The sequence below is a fragment of the Nerophis lumbriciformis genome, linkage group LG08, assembly GCF_033978685.3.
Source record: "Nerophis lumbriciformis linkage group LG08, RoL_Nlum_v2.1, whole genome shotgun sequence".
Classification (NCBI taxonomy): domain Eukaryota; kingdom Metazoa; phylum Chordata; class Actinopteri; order Syngnathiformes; family Syngnathidae; genus Nerophis; species Nerophis lumbriciformis.
The window spans coordinates 12355179-12380000 of record NC_084555.2 but is presented as its reverse complement, the minus strand read 5'-3'; the positions used below and the strand labels follow the sequence as shown (position 1 = coordinate 12380000).

At 38.1% G+C, this 24822-nt stretch overlaps 1 protein-coding gene across 2 annotated transcripts in view; it reads right to left on the bottom strand.

The window, feature by feature from the left end:
• The window catches only part of stac (SH3 and cysteine rich domain), a 71138-nt gene extending 47156 nt beyond the window's left edge, over positions 1-23982 (bottom strand). The window contains exons 1-4 of one of the 2 annotated variants that reach the window (XM_061968300.2): positions 23600-23982; positions 22930-22962; positions 17181-17514; positions 4501-4634 (exon numbers count right to left, since the gene is read on the bottom strand). In XM_061968300.2, the coding sequence (XP_061824284.1) occupies positions 4501-4634; positions 17181-17514; positions 22930-22962; positions 23600-23707 (609 nt within the window). In that variant the 5' untranslated portion in view covers positions 23708-23982. The remainder of the gene's footprint in view (positions 1-4500; positions 4635-17180; positions 17515-22929; positions 22963-23599) is intronic. The other variant, XM_061968301.2, reaches the window with a different exon arrangement.
• Between the last annotated feature and the right edge of the window lie 840 nt (positions 23983-24822).

Below are 24822 nucleotides of genomic sequence, written 5' to 3'. Positions count from 1 at the left end.
ACAAAAGAAAACGTATTTTTATGCATATTTAAATGTATTCAATTATAAACATCCATTCACTTTCTTCTTTCCTTCATGGATTTAAACTTTACCGCTGCCGGCATTTTTTTCTATATTTTTATTGTAATATTTTCAGAATGTGTTTGATCTATTTTTGGCCAAAGTAAGACAAAGAAAACAATCTGAAGTTGTCTTTATTTTTTTAGTTTTAATGCCATGATTTTTAATAGTCCAGCCCGCGTGTGCACAGATTTTCCTCCATGCGGCCCCTGAGCTAAAATGAGTTTGACACCCCTGATCGAAAACTAAGGTCAGCTCTTTCTTACCGTATTATTATTTTCACCATAAGTTCATTGCTGTAGTTTGCATTGGTGTGAAACTGCACTTTAACATACCAAAAATTGTAGCTAACATTGCTTTTATCTTATTAAACAAAAGGCTAAACAATTGCTAAATATTGCCATCAGAACAAACATATTTGAACATTAAAGCGTTACAAGTGTCAACTAAAATTAGGCAGTTTTGCCCTGCGTTTTTGGATTGAACTGTGTACAGTATCTAATGAAATGGCTGTGGTACGTGGTTGTCTGGCATCTCTTATTGTAGTATTTCCTGTTTTGGTTTATGTGCAAAAAAGTAGGTTAGATAAACAGTGAGGTTTGTCAAGGTTCCAGGAACATTCCAAAGTCTCATCCTACATACTGTAGTAGTAGTAGTAGTAGTCGTATAAAGTTAAAGTACCAATGATTGTCACACACACACTAGGTGTGGTCAAATGTGTCCTCTGCATTTGACCCATCCCCCTGTTCACCCCCTGGGAGGTGAGGGGAGCAGTGAGCAGCAGCGGTGGACGCGCCCGGGAATAATTTTTGGTGATTTAACCCCCAATTTTAACCCTTGATGCTGAGTGCCAAGCAGGGAGGTAATGGGTCCCATTTTTATAGTCTTTGGTATGACTCGGCCGGGGTTTGAACTCACGACCTACCGATCTCAGGGTGGACACTCTAACCACAAGGCAACTGAGCAGGTAGTAGTTTTTTTTCTCATTTTAAATAGAAATAATACTACTCAGTGTAAATATTCCTTTTTTTTAAATCAAATCGGCATTATAAAAATGGTAAATGACCCTGTTGGATGTGGCCAACGTATTTGCTGGCGTGTCACAGTCACATGAGTGTAACAAAGCTGCAATAGTATTGATCCTGCAGCCGTCATAGGCTCAAGGTGACGGCTGGCTAAGGCAGAGGTCAGTGTTTCCTTTTTTTGCTTTTTTTTTTTTTTTTTTAGTGGCGTGCTGTGTGGCAATTAGTGAGCCGGCTGACTGGCAGGGGAATGATATAACCACAATGATGATGAGTAGGAGGCGCAGGATGACGGGTGGATTGATAGTCACAGATGTACTGACACACTCAAACATACAGTGTGATGTCTGAATAAGCACATTCTGGTGGCAAATAATCACATGAACAATCTTCATTCCATGGATTATTTGGGGCTCGAAACAACTATTCATAGATTTTTGGCGCCTATCCCAGCTGCATTCGGGCGGAACGTAGGGTACACCCTGGACAAGTCGTCACCTCATCGCAGGGCCAATACGATTGAGGCTATTGATTCGGTCTCAATGACTTTGCTGGAGGCATGTTCCGAACAAGGATTTATGCTGACGATTCCGATACGGAACCATGAGCGAGATCAGTCGACACAGATCACATGTATTAACTGTACGTTTTTCAATTTATTTATGATGATCGCTATTTACAGTTGAACAATGTCAACAAAATATTTAAACTAGTTCCTTCTCTTTTATTAGTGAAGTGAATTACATTTATATAGCGCTTTTTCTCAAGTGACTCAAAGCGCTTTACATTGTGAAACCCAATATCTAAGTTACATTTAAACCAGTGTGGGTGGCACTGGGAGCAGGTGGGTAAAGTGTCTTGCCCAAGGACACAACGGCAGTGACTAAGATGGCGGAAGCGGGGATCGAACCTGCAACCCTCAAGTTGCTGGCACGGCCGCTCTACCAACCGAGCTATACGGCCCCAAATTACTTAAACTAAAATTACAAATAATTGTTTGAGCAAAACAAAGTCAATTGTACCCAACGTTTAAACAAAAGTAAAAACTACTATCTAAGACTCATCTAAATCATTTTCTTTTTGCCCTCAAAGTGCTTGTTTTCAGGAAATGAGTAACTGAATTAACAAAAACAACAAAAAAATATTTTCAGAAAATAGAAATTGACTGACACACCAACAGTAAATTATTCTCTCTCGAGACTGTTATAAATATACCTATTAATGTCATGTTAACAGCTGTTTACTGTGACGTGTTTCTATCTACACTTCTTAAGCTTTACTATGCATTTGTATGCTCATACAACACTTAAGACCTTTAGCATATCAGTACGTGGAATTAAATTATGGAATGGATAACCAAATAAATGAAACAAAGCACCAATACGATTCCGTTTAAGAGACTGTTCAAACTACAGGTGTTCACAAAGTACACAGAACAAGATTTATGATGAATATCCTGAACCTTTTTTTTTTTTTTTTTTTTTTGGGGGGGTTTGTTTTATTTTGTTTGTTTGTTTGTTTGTTTTTTATTGAGACAAAGGTAATTTATGTATTTAATATTTGTTTACTTACTATGGTATATTATTTGTTTATTATTTATTTGTTCAATGTTATGTTACAGAGAACAAGGAAATAGGATAAAATTGCAATGGTATGAAAAGGGGTAGGATTAAATAAGCTCAGCTTCTTCCTACTCCTTTTCGGACGTGCTGTAATCAAACAACTGGAAATATGTGATGTATTACATTGTATTGTATGCATGTTCGAAATAAACTGAAACTGAACTGAACTGATATCTTCTGTCGTTTCAAGCTCGATTAGTTATTTCTGTCTGTTTTTTAGCCTTGTCCTAATACTTGATAATGAGACGTAAGTAACTTAAGATGCAATGCATCCGGAAAGTATTCACAGTGCTTGACTTTTTCCACATTTTTACAGCCTTATTCCAAAATGGAATAATTAATTTTTTTTCCTCAAAACTTCTACCTATTATGACAAATTGATAAGGTTTTTTTAAATTTTATTTTGTAAGATACTAATAAATGCAGTATATTTTCCGTAATGGAAGTGATTTTTCTTAACATACAGTAGGGGAGTGGCTCTACACTGTGTATGGAGATACACAATTAGCTCCAAGCTTGGCAGCAGGGGGACTAATTATGAATACAATATTAGCAGAGAAGATCGGCGTTTGTGATCGGCATTAAAAGACATTAATTGGGGACGGCGTGGCGCGGTTGGGAGAGTGGCCGCGCCAGCAACCTGAGGGTTCCTGGTTCGATCCCCACCTTCTACCAACTTCGTCACGTCCGTTGTGTCCTTGAGCAAGACACTTCACCCTTGCTCCTGATGGGTCATGGTTAGGGCCTTGCATGGCAGCTCCCCTCATCAGTGTGTGAATGTGGAAATAGTGTCAAAGCGCTTTGAGTACTTTGAAGGTAGAAAAGCGCTATACTAGTATAACACATTTATTTAATCTGCAATGGCCATCTTGTACTTTTTCATGAAAATCGTCTGATACTGACTGGAGGTCGATCGATCGGTACATTCCTAGTTTGTTGCCTACAGAGGAACGACGTGACTTAGACCAGTGTTTTTCAACCTTTTTTGAGCCCAGGCACATTTTTTAAATAAAGACAATACGGAGGCACACCACCAGCAGAAAAGGTTAAAAAAAATGAAACTCCACCAGGTTGTTGTGCCTTATTTTGAGTCGTTGTTGTTTTCCTGTGTGTGGTGCTTTAGTTCCTTTATTTCCTGTCTTGCGCTGTTATTTTGGTGACACTTCCTTCCTGTTTTGTTGTTTGTTTTCCTGTAGCAGCTTCACGCCTTCCTTTGAGTGCTATTGCCTAACCTGCTTTGTATTAGCAATCGAGAATATTTAAGTTGTGCGTACGCTATCCTCCTTTGTGGGGACATTGTTGATTGTCATGTCATGTACGGATGTACTTTGTGGACGCCATCTCTGCTACACACGCTGTAAGTCTTTGCTGTCGTCCAGCATTCTTTTTTTGTTTACCTTGTAGCAAGTTCAGTTTTGCTTTCGTTTTGCATAGCCATCCCTATGCTTCTGTGCCTTTTCATTTCCCTTTTGTTCATTTTTGGTTTAATCATTGCATACCATTTTACCTGCACGCCATCTCCCGCTGTGCTCTGCATATTGGGGTCATGACAAACCATCCTCGACGCGTTCCGACTTCTACAAAGCAATGAACTACCTGCTGCCACCTACTGACATGGAGTATTACATGGTTAACCTGCCAAGCTCTATACAGCACGGACACTAGACAACGGCACATTATTTGCAGATTATAATTATTGATTTGCAAAAAATATTTTTTGGACCAATTAGGTGAAGTGGTTGAAAAACACTGACTTAGACGAGGTGATATTAGCTACGCACGAGAGAGGTGCTCACCAGTTTGCCCATGCAGCGCTGCTGACCCACGCCATTTTCACATTTATGATGGAGGCTCATCTTGCAGGCTTTGCAACGTAGGCCGTGTTTCGCCGTGTTGCCCGCCAGGAACACGACGTGCTTGGCTGTGGTACCTGTCACACAAAAACTTCAAATAAGGGTTTAGGCACATTTGACTGTAAGTCACATAACACATTACATTTATTCATAGGTCTGTTTGATAATATATCCATCCATCCATCCATTCATTTTCTACCACTTGTCCCTCTCGGGGTCGCGGGGGTGCTGGATCCTATCCCAGCTGCATTCGAGCGGAAGGCGGTGTACACCCAGAACAAGTCGCCACCTCATCATATGGCCAACACAGATAGACAACATTCACACTCACATTCACACACTAGGGCCAATTTAGTGTTGCCAATCAACCTATTCCCAGGTACATGTTTTTGGAGGTGGGAGGAAGGAAGGAGGGAACCCACGCAGTCACGGGGAGAACATGCAAGCTCCACACAGAAAGACCCCGAGTAGTGAACCAAAGACCTTTTTATTGTGAGGCACACGCACTAACCTATGTGCCACCGTGCTGCCTTGATAATATATATACAGTCGTGATCAAAGGTTTACATACACTTGTAAAGAACATAATGTCATGGCTGTCTTGAGTTTCCAATACTTTCTACAACTCTTATTTTATTGTGATAGAGTGATTGGAGCACATACTTGTTGGTTACAAAAAACATTCATTTGGTTCTTTTATGAATTTATTATGGGTCTACTGAAAATGTGACCAAATCTGCTGTGTCAAAAGTATATATACAGCAATGTTAATATTTGGTTACATGTCCCTTGGCAAGTTTCACTGCAATAAAGCGCTTTTGGTAGCCATCCACAAGCTTCTGGCAAGCTTCTGCTTGAATGTTTGACCACTTCTCTTGACAACATTGGTGCAGTTCAGCTAAATTTGTTGGTTTTCTGACATGGACTTGTTTTCTTCAGCATTGTCCACACGTTTAAGTCAGGACTTTGGGAAGGCCATTCTAAAACCTTAATTCTAGCCTGATTTAGCCATTCCTTTACCACTTTTGACGTGTGTTTGGGGTCATTGTCCTGTTGGAACACCCAACTGCACCCAAGACGCAACCTCCGGGCTGATGATTTTAGGGTGTCCTGAAAAATTTGGAGGTAATCCTCCTTTGTCATTGTCCCATTTACTCTCTGTAAAGCACCAGTTCCATTGGCAGCAAAACAAGCCCAGAGCATAATACTACCGACTCCATTCTTGACGGTAGGAATTGTGTTCCTGTGATTAAAGGCCTCACCTTTTCTCCTCCAAACATATTGTTGGGTATTGTGGCCAAACAGCTCAATTTTTGTTTTAATTTTTGTTCCCCCTCGGCTGCGGTCGCGCCTCCGCGGGGCTGTAAGTAATCTGCATTTAACACACCTGCCCTTGATGAGAGAACTGCCTTCATAAGCCAGCGCTTCCTGAGATCCCGTGCCAGAACGTAGCTACTCGTACATGTACAGTGAGCAAATACATCTCCAGCATTCCCCGTCCTGTTCAGTGTGTCTCATGTTGTGTCGTTCTCCAGCTTCCCGTCGCCCTTCCTCGTTGTCGAGCTGTGTGTCTCGTCTCCCTGGATTCCCTCTGGACTTCCTCTTGCCTCTCTGGACTTCGACCTCACGCCTGCCCACTGACCACGATGCCTCGCTCCAGTCCTTGACCTTCCGCCTGTCTTTTGACTTCCAAGCCTGCCTTGCCCCCTTTGGACTTCCGCCTCGATCTCAACACGCACCTTCAACACCCGCTGGTAACCACTCGCATATAATTACCGTCACTGTCTTACTGCCGTCTTTTTCTCCCGCTGCACCGTCACACACATCCACAAATACTATTTTTGCGCTTGCCTTGTCTGAATATAAACAACTTATGGCGAAATATGCACTCTTTTTGCAACCGTCCTACACGATGGATGAAGAGGAATTACAGATGCTATTGCTAGTGATGTTCAGCGTATACTACATTAAAATAAATGTAGTTTACACCAGAGTGTCGTTACCATATATAAACGTCCAACAATACATTGTATAAGGCTGATTTCGAGCGACAAAAACTAATCAGCAGTGCTAATAACGGAGATTATAGATGCGGACATCATTGTTTACATCCAGAGCAGCTTTCTTTGAAGCAAACTCGGGGGTGGTGAGAATGCTCCGACTTTCCCGAGGGGCGTTCCAGTTGAAATTGTGTCTAGGAACTCAGAAATTCCGACTTCCCAGTACAAATAGAAGGCAACATCTAGCACACAGCGTCTACTTGGGTTTAATGTCACTTTCAAGGATCGGGTGTTTTGCTGGGTATCATATTTTATGACCTCTGCTTTTTTTTGTCAAGGGTTTAATCCGGCTGACAAGCAAATATAAAGACAAAAAATCTTCAAAAATAAAACTTCCAACAGTTCAACCCCTAAAAAAGTTTTTTTTAGAATTAATTTTAGTATGACCCTTGGAGGAGTTTACTAAGAACTGAACTGGCTAATGATAGAAAAAGATTGCCCACGCTTGTTGTAGTTAACAGACGCCAGTGATCGATGGCTCCATTTGCACATTTTCCCATGGACAGAGTGTGGGCGGGGCCACAGCATGTGCTTACTGACCAATCAATGCGGAATCTGACAGAGCTGTGCAACAGACTGACCCCCTTGCTCGCGAGGAACGGCACATTAAAAGTGGTTATTTATAGGAACCGAGAGCCGGCTGAAAGCCAGCGTCCTCTGCGGTGGACAATTATGTTTTGCATTACAGAGTTGTTTTTTTCCCTGAAATGTGTAACTAAAGAAGAAATAGACAAAAAAAACAATATACACTTCAAGGATGCTGGTTCTCAGAGGGATATTGGGTAACTTAAAAGGGGGGGGGGGGAATCCTATTTTAAGACAAAAACACGTATGTCTTTAATTTTTTATGCATTCTAATTCGTAATACGTTTGTACATGCAAAGTCCACTATACACTACAATACAGTACTTGCCAATGAGACACAGAAGTGTCAGAAAAAAAGCTAACAATTATGTTAGACAGTATTAAGTTACTGCCTTGTTTTTGTCAGAGCACAGACTGCTGGTTGCAGAACCAGCAAATACAGCGCTTTGTAATTTATTTAATTGCTTTTTGTTTGCAGTTAAACCTTGTTATAATCTAGTGCAGGTGTGCCCACACTCTTACTGCAGGCGAGCTACTTTTCAAATGACCAAGTCTAGGGGATCTACCTCATTCATATATATAATTTATATTTATTTATTTATGAAAGAGACGATTTTGTTAACGAGTTAAAGGTGTTGAATGATAATACAAGCATGTTTAACACATATAGATTCCTTTCTTCCAAGAAGACAATAATATAAGTTGGTGTATTACCTGATTCTGATGACTTGCATTGATTGGAACCAGACAGTAGTGCTGATAACATCCATATTTTCAAATGGAGGAGAATAAAAGTTCTCCTTTCTGTCCAATACCACATGAAAGTGGTTGCTTCTTGGCATTTTATTTGTCCATACTCGTTTTTATACACTTTACAAGAAACACATTGGCAGCAAACTCCGTAGCTTGCTGGCTTGTACGCGCTAGCTTTCTGAGACTCTTATTTTGTTAGCGCAGGCAGGATGAAGCAACGCTTTTATTGTGAAAACAGAAACTGTGCAGTCGGTCTTTAGAATTTTGACGGCAGGTATGACGCGAGAGTCTGTTGAAAAAAAAAGTGTTTCTCGCCTTCCTGTCGGTCATTTTTTCTTAATAATGATCTCGCAGCAGCCAGGGTCATCTCACAAGACCCTCGGGCGCCGTGAATGTCAATCAAGTGACGAAAGTGACGTCTTGGTGAAGATGGATGATCGCTTATTTTTAGGTCTATTTTTTTCATGTTTAGCTGGCGATGGACTGACACACCCTCTACGATGGACGTAATGGGCACCCCTGCTATAGTGAGTGTCATTCTAGTTAAGTTAACCGTGTTTCATGTCTTGTTCTGTCCCACTACGTGCGTGCACACCCACATGCAGGAAACACACCCAAACAAACACACACACACACACACACAAAATGTCTTTGTCAAGCTGCTGTTCATCGGCTTGTTTGGTCTGACTCACTCACAGAGTGACAGTTGGGCGTTGGTGCGGGGGATTCTGACATGAGAGAGTGTGTGTGTGCGTGTGCGTAGGTGCCTTATACCAGTGGTCCCCAACCTTTTTGTAGCTGCGGACCGGTCAACGCTTGAAAATTTGTCCCACGGACCCGGGGGATTTTTCTTTTTTCTTTTATTTTATTTTTTTCATAAAGAAATACAATCATGTGTGCTTATGGACTGTATCCCTGCAGACTGTATTGATCTATATTGATATATAATGTATATATTGTGTTTTTTATATTGATTTAATTTTAAAAAAAAATATATATATATATATATATATATTTTATTTTATTTTTTTTAATTTTTTTTTTTATTTCTTGTGTGGCCCGGTACCAATCGGTCCGCGGACCGGTACCGGGCTGTGGCATGGTGGTTGTGGACCACTGCCTTTTACCACCCAACAGTGACACGGTCACATCTGTAAGGTTGTTGCTCTTTCTGGAATCTTCTTGGACAACTCTCTTAGCAAGCCTCTGTTCATCTCCTCTTCCAACGACGACAAATCGATCCATAATTTCGATCGACGCCCCCCCTACTCAATAACTCTTCCACCGCCTCCTCTATTTATGTACACTCTGACCTTCGCAGATCTCGACGGTTTTACAGACTAATTACTTTCCACCACCCATTTATTCCCTACTAAAAAGGACATCATTGCAGGACATAGTTACCTTTCGTCCTATTAGAGCAGTGGTGTCCAAACTTTTTCCACAATTAAAGCAAGAGGGGACCATTTTGATGTTTTTCATGATCAAAACAAATACAATAATATATGCATTTTTTTTGTAATGCTTTACCACTTTTGACGTGTGTTTGGGGTCATTGTCCTGTTGGAAGACCCAACTGCGCCCAAGACCCAACGTCCAGGCTGATGATTTTAGGTTGTCCTGAAGAATTTGGAGGTAATCCTCCCTTTTCATTGTCCCATTTAAAGCACCAGTTCCATTGGCAGCAAAACAGGCCCAGAGCATAATACTACCACCACCATGAAAGGCATGGAGTTCCTGGGATTAAAGGCCTCACCTTTGTTCCTCCAAACATATTGCTGGGTATTGTGGCCAAACAACTACATTTTTGTTTCATCTGACCACAGAACTTTCCTCTAGAAGGTCTTATCTTTGTCCATGTGATGTCAGATGAAACACAAATTTAGCTGTTTGGCGACAATACCCAGCAATATGTTTGGAGGAGAAATGGTGAGGCCTTTAATCCCAGGAACACCACACCTACCGTCAACCATGGTGGTGGTAGTATTATGCTCTGGGCCTGTTTTGCTGCCAATGGAACTGGTGCTCTAAAAGTCAAATAATAATAAATCAAAATCAATGTTATATTGATTATTTTATATTAAAAGATTGGGTATTTTGTGTTTTACCAAAAAATAGGCTTTGACAAAAAAATAAAATAAATAACTTTATATCGACAGATATACCTAAAGGTGATCTGGAGATTTAAGTATTGAAAAAAAAAATATATATATATATACATATATATATATATATACATATGACTGATTTAACATTTTAATGACTGAGACCCTTCCATGTCCCTGGGACCAAACTTTAGGGGAGCCCAAAAGTTTAAAAAAAAAAAAATCTATATATTGTATTGGTTTTGAAAATGAAAAATATCAAAATGGCCCCCGCATGCTTTAATTTTTCAGCGTGCGGCCCTCAATGGAAATAGTTTGGACACCTCTGGGTTAAGTGTATGTTGTTTAAGAGTGGATTTTAAATCAGCTGGCGAGTGACTTCCTGATACCATGAGCATTATGAGTTTGAGTTTGAGTTTGAGTTTATTTGGAACATGCAAATATACAACATGATACATCACAATTTCCAGTTTCTCTTTTCAACATGTTCGAAAAGGAGTAGGAAGAAGCCGAGTTTATTTAATCCTAACCCTTTTCTTTTACATAACAGTTGCTAAAACTTTTGTTCACTTCCTGTTCTCAATGTATTCACAATATACTCCATAAATAATAAGAATGAAAATAAATAAACAATAATTGGTGAAGTAAGTTACATTTCATATGGTGAGATGAGTAAGATTATCTTGAAAATGAATGGATGGATGAAATAAATTCAGAATGTTTATTATGGTTCTTCTTCTTTGTACTTTGTAAACACTTAAAGTTTGAAGAGTTTCTTGAAGTGGATCATATTAGTACATTGTTTGATTTCTTTGCGTAATCCATTCCATAATTTAATTCCACATACAGATATACTGAAGGTCTTAAGTGTTGTACGTGCGTACAAATGTTTTAAATTAAATTTTTCTCTAAAATTATATTTCTCCTCTTTTGTTGAGAAGAAGTGTTGTATATTCTTGGGTAGCAGATTATCGTTTGCTTTGTGTATAATTTTAGTTGTTTGCAAATTCACCATGTCGTGGAATTTTGATTCAATAAATAAAGGGTTTGTATGTTCTCTATATCCAACATTATGTATTATTCTAACTGATCTTTGTTGTAACACCGTTAATGAATGAAGTGTACTTTTGTAGTTATTTCCCCATATTTCTGCACAATAACTCAGATATGGTAACACTAGCGTTCAGTAGAGAATGTAGTTGAATTATGGCAAAACTCTATAGTGTTTGTACAAACTTGTCAACGGTCTGGTTAATTGATCGGATAGCACGCGTTTGTTTGTATGAGATGTGTGAATACATTTGTACAACTGAAACCTAAACCTAAACATCATGAGTGCAGATTGTATATTATTAGTATTGATCTATTGATATTGGTACGTTGATGTTGGTGATGTGTATTAATGTTAATATAGTGATAATTTATGGATTCATTTATGGTCTACTCATTGCATACATATATTAATTTATACTCAGATGCAGTTATGTGTAGTTTGATATTTATATTGGTGCTGTGCTTGGTAATTGTCATTTTATGTGATGTTTATTCTGCCACTGTTAAATACTGTGGTGAGTGGGAGAATAAGTAACTCGTTTTAAATGCATCCAGTGTTTATTTGATACCTGAAACTGTACATTTGACATTGTTTTGGTTATTACCTGCTATTTCCACCTGCTCTTTCAACTGTTTATCCACTCATCATCTACTGCTCAGTACTACATCTACTGCATTTGTACTCCTGAATGCCAAGAGTCAAATAAAAAAAATGGAAAAAGGTGAAAAATTGTGAGCTGAGTAATTCCCATATGGTCAACCCTTTCCAGTACAGGGTACTCACTCTCGCCTCATTGGAGCATTTTTTTTTCTAATGGGTTATTTTAATGTTGTCGGATTTCTTAGTCCATCCATCCATCCATCCATTTTCTACTGCGTATTCCCTTCGGGGTCGCGGGGGGCGCTGGAGCCTATCTCAGCTACAATCGGGTGGAAGGCGGGGTACACCCTGGACAAGTCGCCACCTCATCGCAGGGATTTCTTAGTCAGAAATCATAATTCCTCATATCGGCACAATAATCATCCGTCCGTTATTTATCATACACCCCTACTAATACAACAAAGATGACATGCAGTTTGCTGTTTTTTTCTTTTAAAAAAAATCAATATATTGTATTGGCTTTAAAAGTTAAATATAGCAGAATGGACCCCGCATCCTTTAATGATTCAGTGTGCGACCCTCAGTGGATAAAGTTTTGACACTCTTGGAATAAAGTAAAAAAAAAAAAAACACACAAAGTTAGGATATTTATGGCACGAAAAGCTGTTAAAATAAGGTCCTCCTATTCCGAGTGTGAATTACATTTAACCCTCTGTCAGACACGTTCTTCCTTTCACCCACGTAGGTGTTGATTTAATTAGCAACTTGCTGCAATCAATATCACAACATCAGCGCGCGCAGGTATTTTAATATACCACTGAATCACACAATTCACTTTAATAAACACCAGAAGCTTTATTAGTCGGAATTTCGAACTCTCAACGAAAGTACCGTATTTTTCGGACTATAAGTCGCAGTTTTTTCCATAGTTTGGCCGGGGGTGCGACTTATACTCAGGAGCGACTTATGTGTGAAATTATTAACACATTTCCGTAAAATATCAAATAATATTATTTAGCTAATTCACGTAAGAGACTAGACGTATAAGATTTCATGGGATTTAGCGATTAGGAGTGACAGATTGTTTGGTAAACGTATAGCATGTTCTATATGTTATAGTTATTTGAATGACTCTTACCATAATATGTTACGTTAATCCAATCCAATCCAATCCACTTTATTTATATAGCACATTTAAACAACAAAATGTTTCCAAAGTGCTGCACAACAATATTAAAAACAATATTCAAATATTATCCTTAGCTCCACCAATGTCTGAATAAAAACAATAAATGAATACATATATGACATGTTAACATACCAGGCACGTTCTCAGTTGGTTATTTATGCGTCATATAACGTACACTTATTCAGCCTGTTGTTCACTATTCTTTATTTATTTTAAATTACCTTTCAAATGTCTATTTTTGGTGTTGGGTTTTATCAAATAAATTTTCCCCAAAAATGCGACTTATACTCCAGTGCGACTTATATATGTTTTTTCCCTTTTTTATTATGCATTTTCGGCCGGTGCGGCTTATACTACGGAGCGACTTATACTCCGAAAAATACGGCATGTGCCTGGCGCCAATCCCTTGGGTGCTTCAGGGCCCGAGCACCCACGGACAATGCCGAGCGCCCACGTGGGATTAACGGCAACTTTCATTCTTTTACAACATTTTTAAAAAATCCAATCCTGTTGTTAATTTAGTGGCGTGTTTGCTCCGTTTCACATAATTAAAAGTCACAGATCAAATAGTCTATAATCAACAAAATCTAACCAGGGCTTTATTGTGCCCGTTAACAAACGAGTGACACAATCATCTTGACTTTGTACAGACTGCCCACGAAGGAATGAAGGGCATACCTACGCTACAGCCATACATGTCACACTAAGGGTGGCAGTATGAACAACACCAACACTGTCATAAACATGTGCCATATAGTGAAACCACACTAAACAACAACGACAAACACATTTTGGAAGAATATTTGCACCGCAACACAACATAAACACTACAGAACAAATTCCCAGAGTTCCGTGCTGCACCAACTCTTACTGGACGCTACAATATAAACAAAATATTAGGGGTGTGGGAAAAAATCGATTCGAATTCAAATCGCCATACTCACGTTGTACGATTCAGTACCGATTCTAATTTTTCAAAAATCGATTTTATTTTATTTATTTTTATTTTTTTAATTATAATTTTTATTGTTATTGTATTTTTTTTTTCTAAATGAATTAATCCAACAAAACAATACACAGCAATACCATAACAATGCAATCCAATTCCAAAACCAAACCCGACCCAGCAACACTTAGAACTGCAATAAACGGAGCAATTGAGAGGAGACACAAACGCGACAAAGAACAATCCAAAAGTAGTGAAACAAAAATGAATATTATCAACAACAGTATCAATATTAGTTACAATTTCAACATAGCAGTGATTAAAAATCCCTCATTGACATTATCATTAGACATTTATAAAAAATAATAAAAAAAGAACAATAGTGTCACAGTGGCTTACACTTGCATCGCATCTCATAAGCTTGACAACACACTGTGTCCAATATTTTCACAATGATCAAATAAGTCATATTTTTGGTTCATTTAATAATTAAAACAAATTTACATTTTTGCAATCAGTTGATAAAACATTGTCCTTTACAATTATAAAAGCTTTTTACAAAAATCTACTACTCTGCTTGCATGTCAGCAGACTGGGGTAGATCCTGCTGAAATCCTATGTTTTGAATAAATAGAGAATCGTTTTGAATCGGAAAAGTATCGTTTTTGAATCAAGAATCGTTTTGAATCAAAAAAATCGATTTATAATCGAATCGTGACCCCAAGAATAGATTTTGAATCGAATCGTGGGACACCCAAAGATTCGCAGTCCTACAAAATATACACCTAACATCCATTGTAAAGATACCAAGTACAATAGCGTATCTGGTCGATACTACTATGATTACATCAATATTTTTTAACGTCACAAAATCTTCTTACGTTTTTTTTAATTTATATTATGTTTATAAACTCAGGAAATATGTCCCTGGACACATGAGGACTTTGAATATGACCAATGTATGATCCTGTAACGACTCGGTATCGGATTGACACCCAAATTTGTGGTATCATCCAAAACTAATGTAAAGTATCAAACAACAGAAGAATAAATGATTATTGCATTTTAACAGAAGTGTAGATAGAACATGTTGAAACCGAAAATAAATAGATATTAACAGTATATGAACAAATAGATTAATAATTAATTTTCTACCACTTGTCCCTCATAATGTTGACAAAATAATAGAATGATAAATGACACAATATGTTACTGCATATGTCAGCAGACTAATTAGGAGCCTTTGTTTGCTTACTAAATAATTAAAGACAAGTTGTCTAATATGTTCACTATTTTATTTAAGGACAAACTTGCGATAAGAAACATGTTTAATGTACCCTAAAATTGTTGTTAAAAATAAAGCCAATAATGACATTTTTTGTATTCCCCTCTATTTAGAAAAGTTCCGAAAAGTACCAAAAAGTACCGAAATACTTTTGGTACCGGTACCAAAATATTGGTATCGAGACAACACTAGTACACACACACCGAGCACCCAATGGCAGAAATGTAGATCGGCGCCTATGCCTGTTTATGACATGGATGGCGCATCAAATTTGACGAGACATTTCATACGATAAAAGTAGTGATGCAAGAAGCAAGTGGGTGTTTAAAGTAACCCGTCTGCATCTTGTACGAGAACCTTGACTGATTCAATTATGAGTCCTGCACTTTTAATGATGATGACACCTGCCTACAATTGTGGAGAGAAAAAAGAAAAAAAAACATATGAAAAGTAGGATTTGACAACTACCTTTGAAAGGCAATTTAAAATAAATAAAGAATAGTGAACAACAGGCTGAATAAGTGTATGTTATATGACGCATAAATAACCAACTGAGAACGTGCCTGGTATGTTAACGTAACATATTATGGTAAGAGTCATTCAAATAACTATAACATATAGAACATGCTATACGTTTACCAAACAATATGTTACTTCTAATTGCTGAATCCCATGAAATCTTATACGTCTAGTCTCTTACGTGAATGAGCTAAATAATATTATTTGATATTTTACGGTAATGTGTTAATAATTTCACGCGTAAGTCGCTCCTGAGTATAAGTCGCACCCCCGGCCAAACTATGAAAAAAACTGCGACTAGTCCGAAAAATACGGTATGTAACTAAACATTAACAAAATCATACATACTGTCGTGGTCAAAAGTTTATATACACTTGTAAAGAACATAATGTCATGGCTGTCTTGAGTTTCCAATCATTTCTACAACTCTTACAAATCCTCACCTTTTCTCCTCCAAACATATTGCTGGGTATTGTGGCCAAACAGCTCAATTTTTGTTTCATCTGACCACAGAACTTTCCTCCAGAAGGTCTTATCTTTGTCCATGTGATGTCAGATGAAACAAAAATTGAGCTGTTTGGGAACAATACCCAGCAATATGTTTGGAGGAGAAAGGTGAGGCCTTTAATCACAGGAACACCATTCCTACCGTCAAGCATGATGGTGGTAGTATTACACTCTGGGCCTGTTTTGCTGCCAATGGGACAGGTGCTTTACAGAGAGTAAATGGGACAATGAAAAAGGAGGATTACCTCCAAATTCTTCAGGACAACCTAAAATCATCAGCCCGGAGATTGGGTCTTGGGTACAGTTGGGTGTTCTAACAAGACAATGACCCCAAACACACGTCAAAAGTGGTAAAGGAATGGTTAAATTTGGCTAGAATGAAGGTTTTGGAATAGCCTTCCCAAAGTCCTGACTTAAACGTGTGGACAATGCTGAAGAAACAAGTCCATGTCAGAAAACCAACACATTTAGCTGAACTGCACCAACTTTGTCAAGAGGAGTGGTCAAAAATTCAACCAGAAGCTTGTGGATGGCTACCAAAATCGCCTTATTGCAGTGAAACTTGTCACCAAATATTAACATTGCTGTATGTATACTTTTGAGCCAGCAGGTTTGGTCACATTTTCAGTAGACCCATAATAAATTCATAAAAGAACCAAACTTCATGAATGTTTTTTTGTGACCAACAAGTATGTACTCCAATCACTCTATCACAAAAAAAAATAAGAATTGTAGAAATGATTGGAAACTCAAGACAGCCATGACATTATGTTCTTTACAAGTGTATGTAAACTTTTGACCATGACTGTATATCTCCAGTGCGGCTAATATATGTGAAAATATTTAATTCTTTAAAAAATGTTGTGGGTGCAGCTTAAATACTGGTGCACTCTATAGCCCGGAAAATACAGTAGTTGTCATTTATTTGAATGTTGTTGTGTTTTTGTTTTTTTTATCTATTATTTGTTCTATAATAAGTCTACAATTCTAAGAAAGGAGACGCACATATCAGCCGCATACCTACGATCATGTGGTTGCAGACATCACAGAAGGTGGGCTTCTTGAAGATGTGCTCCATGAAGCAGTGTCCGGCCGAATCCACCTGCAGAGGGTTGCGCGTCTGGGAGCGTGACGTGGGAGGGGGAGCGCAGGGGATGGCCGGAGGGACAGGAGGGATGGGTAGACTGGTGGTGTGCGGCGGCGCCATCCCAATGTTGTAGAGGTGGCCCGTGCTGCTGCTCACGTCAGAGAGCAGCTCGGTCTTGTTGTCGCCGCTGCTGCGGAAGAAGTTGTCGGCGCTCTTGCTGCGGATGCTCTTGGTCTTGAAGGACAAGGAGCGCTTGAGTTTCTGCAGCTGAAAGAAACCAAAGAAGTCTATAGTCACTCCATTAGAGCAGAGCCTGGAAAGTCCTGCGCCCTTGAACACCTCATACAGTTCAAACTTAACTACAGCAAAGCCTATAAAGTCGCACAAACTCAAGCGTTGTCATGCTTGAGTTAATGCAGGATGTAAGCAAAAGCATCAAAGGATGAACTCTGAGCATGAATTGCTTTTTTTGCAATACTTATTACAAAAAGATCTGACTGTTTTCGCACGGAAGGTCATGCCGATTGTACAATTTATCCCAAAAAGTTACATAAGTTAATGTGACAAAGCAAAAGAAGCGTTTTTTCTTCAGAAAAATACTTACGTAAAAATGAATTATGTTGCATTCGATCTACTGAACTTTGACAAGTACAAGTTTTCCAAAGTTACTTAAGTAAATGTAAAAGAGTGAAAGTAAAGTTTTTTTCTTCAAAAAAAATACTTAGGTAAAAATAAAAAGTATGTTGCATCAAAACTATTGTATTTTGACAAGTATAAAACCCAAAACCAGTGTAGTTGGCAGGTTGTGTAATTCATTAATAAAAACAGAATACAATGATTTGCAAATCCTTTTCAATTTATATTCAATTTAATAGACTGCAAAGACAAGATATTTAATGTTCAAATTGAGAAACTATTTTTTTTTTTTTGCAAATAATTATTAACTTACAATTTAATGGCAGCAACAAATTGCAAAAAAGTTGGCACAGGGGCATTTTTACCACTGTGTTACATGGTCTTTCCTTTTAACAACACTCAGTAAACATTTGGAAACTGAGGAGGCCAATTTTTGAAACTTTTCAGGTGGAATTCTTTCCCATTCCTGCTTGATGTACAGCTTAAGTTGTTCAAATAGTCCAGTGTCTCCATTGTGGTATTTTAGACTTCATAATGCGCCACACATTTTCAATGGGAGACAGGTCTGAACTACAGGCAGGCCATTCTAGTACCCACACTCCTTTACAATGAAGCCACATTGATGTAACACGTGGCTTAGCATTGTCTTGCTGAAATAAGCAGGGGTGTCCATGATGACGTTGCTTGGATGGCAACATATGTTGCTCCAAAACCTGTATGTACCTTTCAGCATTAATGGCGCCTTCACAGGTGTGTAAGTTACCCATGTCTTGGGCACTAATACACCCCCATACCATCACAGATGCTGGCTTTTCAACTTTGCGCCTATAACAATCCAGGTGATTCTTTTCCTCTTTGTTCCGGAGCACACAACGTCCACAGTTTCCAAAAACAATTTGAAATGTGGACTCGTCAGACCACAGAACACGTTTCCAATTTATATCAGTCCATCTTAGATGAGCTCAGGCCCAGCGAAGCCGGCGGCGTTTCTGGGTGTTGTTGATAAATGGCTTTCGCTTTGCACAGTAGAGTTTTAACTTGCACTTACAGATGTAACTACCATCTGTAGTTACTGATAGTGGTTTTCTGAAGTGTTCCTAAGTCCATGTGGTGATATCCTTTACACACTGATGTTGCTTAATGACGCAGTACCGCCTGAGGGATCGAAGGTCTGTAATATCATCGCTTACGTGCATTGATTTCTCCAGATTCTCTGAACCTTTTGATGATATTACGGACCGTAGATGGTGAAATCCCTAAATTCCTTGCAATAGTTTGTTGAGAATTGTTATTCTTAAACTGTTCGACAATTTACTCACGCATTTGTTGACAAAGTGGTGACCCTCGCCCCATCCTTGTTTGTGAATGACTGAGCATTTCATGGAAGCTGCTTTTATACCCAATCATGGCACCCACCTGTTCTCAATTAGCCTGTTCACCTGTGGGATGTTCCAAATAAGTGTTTGATGAGCATTCCTCAACTTTATCAGTATTTATTGCCACCTTTCCCAACTTCTTTGTCACGTGTTGCTGGCATCAACTTCTAAAGTTAATGATTATTTGCAAAAAAAAAAATGTTTATCAGTTTGAACATCAAATATGTTGTCTTTGTAGCATATTCAACTGAATATGGGTTGAAAATGATTTGCAAATCATTGTATTCCGTTTATATTTACATCTAACACAATTTCCCAACTCATATGGAAACGGGGTTTGTACTTCAGAATGGTCAGTGTGTGTCCTTTTTTCTTATTCTTCTTTCTATCCCCTCCTGCTCTGATCTGGCTGCGCCAAACAATAAATACAAAACCCAAAACCAGTTAAGTTGGCACGTTGTGTAAATTGTAAATAAAAACACAATACAATGATTTGCAAATCCTTTTCAACCTATATTCAATTGAATAGACTGCAAAGACAAGATACTTAACGTTCAAACTGGAAAACGTAGTTATTCTTTGCAAATAGTGGCTCATTTGGAATTTGATGCCTGCAATGTGTTTAAAAAAAGCTGGCACAAGTGGCAAAAAAGACTGAGAAAGTTGAGGAATGCTCATCAAACACTTATTTGGAAAATCCCACAGGTGAACAGGCTAATTGGGAACAGGTGGGTGCCATGATTGGGTATAAAAGCCGCTTCCATGAAATGCTCAGTCGTTCACAAATAAGGAGGGGGCGAGGGTCACCACTTTGTCAACAAATGCGTGGGCAACTTGTTTAAGAACAACATTTCTCAACCAGCTATTGCAAGGAATTTAGGGATTTCATCATCTACGGTCCGTAATATCATCAAAAGGTTCTGAGAATCCGGAGAAATCACTGCACGTAAGTGGCAAGGCTGAAAACCAACGTTGAATGCCTGTGACCTTCGATTCCTCAGGCGGTACTGCATCAAAAAGCGACATCAGTGTGTAAAGGATATCACCACATGGGCTCAGGAACACTTCAGAAAACCACTATCAGTAACAACAGTTGGTCGCTACATCTGTAAGTGCAAGTTAAAACTCTACTATGCAAAGCGAAAGCCATTTATCAACAACACCCAGAAACGCCGCCGGCTTCGCTGGGCCCAAGCTCATCTAAGATGGACTGATGCAAAGTGTAAAAGTGTTCTTTGGTCTGACGAGTCCACATTTCAAATTGTTTTTAGAAACTGTGGACGTCATGTCCTCCAGAACAAAGAGGAAAAGAACCATCCGGATTGTTGTAGGCGCAAAGCTCAAAAGCCAGCATCTGTGATGATATGGGGGTGTATTAGTGCCCAAGATATGGGTAACTTACACATCTGTGAAGGGACCATTAATGCTGTAATGTACATACAGGTTTTGGAGCAACATACAGGTATGTTGCCATCCAAGCAACGTTATCATGGACGCCCCTGCTTATTTTAGCAAGACAATGTAGACGTAGCCTCAAAAAAATAGCGTCAGATTTACCGCCCGTCCGAGCACCCACTGGCAGAAATGTAGATCGCCGCCTATGCTTGCTGTAATACTTTTGTCCATATGGAACTCATGCATCAGCTTCATTAATTGTCCTACGCACAGGTGTTTATCTCAGGGCCCCGGGCCAGATCTGGCCCGCCATTTTATTTAACGTGGTCATTTTATGTGGCACGCCATGTTTCTTGTGTGTTTGTGTCCAAATACATTTTGTGGGGTTACCCAAAATACATGCTCAAATATCTGCTTGTCACCTTGACTTATGATTTCAAAGCAAGTCATCCATCAATCTGTTAGTAAAAAATATAATGATCAATAATGTGTTCATATTAGTAGCCGCCCTCTGAGGGGAGCCATAAGTGCAATGTGACCCTCATTAAAAACGACACCCCTGGTCTTATGCGTACTGAGTTTTTACATGATTCACTCACTCACTCATCCGTCTGTCAAACGATAAAGGTTCCCCACCTGGTAGATGCATCATCACATCAATACCATTTGGCACACAGTGTGAGGTCCACTGCCTGTGTCGTTTAATCTCATTATTCCCAACATTGACAACCCCTCATTTAATCTGGTCCTCCTGCACTGGCTATAAAGCATCCCAGCGCTGCTGTAATGACACTGTAAGGACTCTTGTGTGGGGAATTGATTCTCTTCTGAAGTAATTGAAGAGTGGAGACCTCCTAACGAGCCTTTATGGTCTATAGGCTGCACAAACATACATGTAAAAGACGCGTGCTCATATTTTCATATATATCATCATATTTATCTTGCAACAAAAGGAACTTATAATTGCTGTTTTTGACCGCTTATCATTACAGCGTTGGTTTGGTGTGGATCAATAAGTTGTGTGGGTCAAATGTAATCAATTTGGCACACATTTTGTCCTCAATTTGCCTCACTTGCACACACTTGTGATAAAACACAATGGGTCTTACATCCATTTTTATGTAAACCCTAAATAGGTAGTGTGTGTACATAAGGAGTACATACTTTTTTTTTTCCAATATTTACACAAATGCAGGTCTACAGCATACTGCATATAAAGCGTGGGGAGCACAGGCATAAAATTAAAGAAAAGTAGATGTACAACAAATAATCTAAAAAAGCCTTTAATGATAAAGTAATTAAAAATAAATACAATCAAAATAAATTAGATACTTAAATTTAAATAATTTACAAAAACATTGTAATTTATTAAAACAAATAATATTGTATACAAAATTTCAATATCTATCTTTGAAATGCACTACCTTTTCACTAAATGACACAAATTAAAATAATCATACAAATGTTTACATTTTATTATAAAGTAATTTTGTTCAGAATATCTAAATATTATTGTAAAAGCCTTGCAATGCACTACATTTTCGCTAAATGACACAAATTAAAATCAATAATAAAAACAATCACTTTTTATAATAAAATCTTGCTTACAAAATCAAAATATTTCAAAAACCTTAAAAAGCACTAGCTTTTCACGAGATGACACACATGAAAATTAATAATGAATATAATAGCATTTAATTATAAAATAATCTTGTTTACAAATTCAAAATATTATTTTAAAAGCCATAACATACACTAACTTTTCACGAAACAAAAAAAATGCAGCTTGATATGCAAAGCATTGTTGCCTAATGACAAAATCAAATACTTTTATTAAATAAATAAATTTAAAAAATAGAAATGTAAAACAAAATCAAATGTAATGAATGAACGGAAATAAAAGCAACATAACTCTAATATTTACTGAATTAAATAAAAATGAATGATAAAAATAATTCAATTTATTAAGAAAACAATCTTATTTACAAACTTATTATTTTAAAAGCCTTAAAATGCACCACACTGCTGCTTTTTATACAAAGCATGGGAACCTAATGAGTAAATGAATTAACTGAATTAAAAGAAATGCTATGTAAAACAAAATAAAGTGTTATGAATAACCAATAAGTGCAGACTCACAAACAAGTCATCAATAAAAGCCCTTATGAATGCATTGCAAAGATGAAGCCATCAGACTTAGTGTACAGCAATGTCATGTAAATGTTGCAATGTATTGAAATAATCTGCTACAACATGCACAAGCATGGCACCTCACCTTCCGTTTGGGGTGTTCGGGCCTCACAGTATTCTTACAGGGGGGGATTCAAAAAGAAAACAAATGCAGCTTTACTTCATGTCTCCTATTATGATCTTGCATTTATGCTAAAATGCTAGTAATTACACTCCTGTCAAGTATCAATGGTAAAAATGCAATACTTGTAAGAGAAGCCATTATACCTTTTTAAAGTTACAGTAAAGTACTTCTTTTTAGGACAGTGTAGTTGCAAGTTTGGTTATTTGTGCAGAAAAATAAAAAAGCTGCTTAGAGTTGAGAATAAAGCACTTTTCAATAATGTTTAAACTCAATTTATGAGCAAATTAACAGTCTACGCCAAGATAAAATATAGATGTTATTATTAAAAATTATAGTTTTGCTTCCATTAAAAAAATAAAATAAACCACATAAATAGAAAATAAACACATGTATATTTAATGAATACAAATAAACAATGTGTATAATAATAATAAATAATAATAATAAAAATTGTATTAAGTATATTGACAATAAGGTTAATTACTGTAAGCATGATGTTTTTAGGTCTATTTATAATATGTATGTGTGTCTGTTAGAATTGTAGACACTTTAGAGCACTTTATTTACACATCCTGGTACTTTTCAAACCTTTTTAAAGAATTTTAGACCTAATTGGGAACCCTGACCTTACCTTGGTCTCCTGGTTGACGGTGTTGCTTGGAGATTTGGGGGTCTCATTCTGGTCCCGCTCCTCCTCTTTCCCCCCACTTTCCTCCTGGGTGTTGGTTGGCGGGATCATCTTGTGTCTAAATCTAAAAATAACAAATAGTTTCCTCCCTTTTTTTCCCTTCTTTTTCTTCTTTTCTGTCGGACCTTCCAATGTTTACATGGTGTTCATGTCTTGATGGTGCACCGTGACCTGGGCACCACTTGCCGAGTCTTCCCCGAGCCTCTGGAGAGAAGGAGAAGGAGGTCCAAATCCTATTGGAAGCCACGAGAAGGTGTCTTGAACAAGTCCAAACTGAAAGTGAAAGGGAAAACTGTCCAGGGCTGCTTGTGAGAGAGGCAGAGAGAGTCCTGTTCTTGCGTGCGTACAGAGCAGACTCCTCCACAAGCACGCTGCCCGCACGCCACTATGAGGGGAAAGAGGGAGGGAGAAGATGGGAGGATCTGTTTGGTCCTTGCCAGTTTGGCACCACGTCCAGCTGGTGGCACCGTTTTTCCTTTCTTCTTTTATATGCAATACAGAGCAGTGACCATATGTGTCTATTTTTGCTTATACCTTTTCTACACCAAAATTAATCTGTTTATTATTATTATTCAACAACTTCTTCTTCTTGTCCAGATTTTGGCGCGCTTTACCTTCCACATTTTTCACCCGATTCAAACCGTTCCAACTTCAAACTGTTCAGCCTATTCGGGAATCGCGGGCTTTCCCTTAACAAATTCCAATAATTCCCAGAATTCCAGGTTTTCCGGGACATTTTTCCCATTCAAAATGAATTGGCCATTTTTCAAACTCCCACCCTTTCTGTATTTGTTTAAACAATTGAAACCATGCCACCTTCAACACATTCCACTATCCTGGAAATTCAAACTACCCTTTTTCTAAGTTAAAAAAAAATTCCAGGATTTTCCAGAATTCCTGGTTTTCCAAAGCCCTATTTCCACCCTTTTTTCTGGCGATGACTCCTCCCACATTTTTCAAACCGTTCCACCGTCAAAACATTCCTCTTAATTAGGACAAAAAACTATGTGTTTCTTATTAACTGGAAAAATTCCCGGTTTTCCCCAAATTCTAGGAATTCCATAATATAATTTTTCAATTCAACATGCTACTTCTTCAATATTTCTCGACCGATTTGAAAAATTCCAACACCACCTTCCACCTTCCACATTTTTCACCCGATTCAA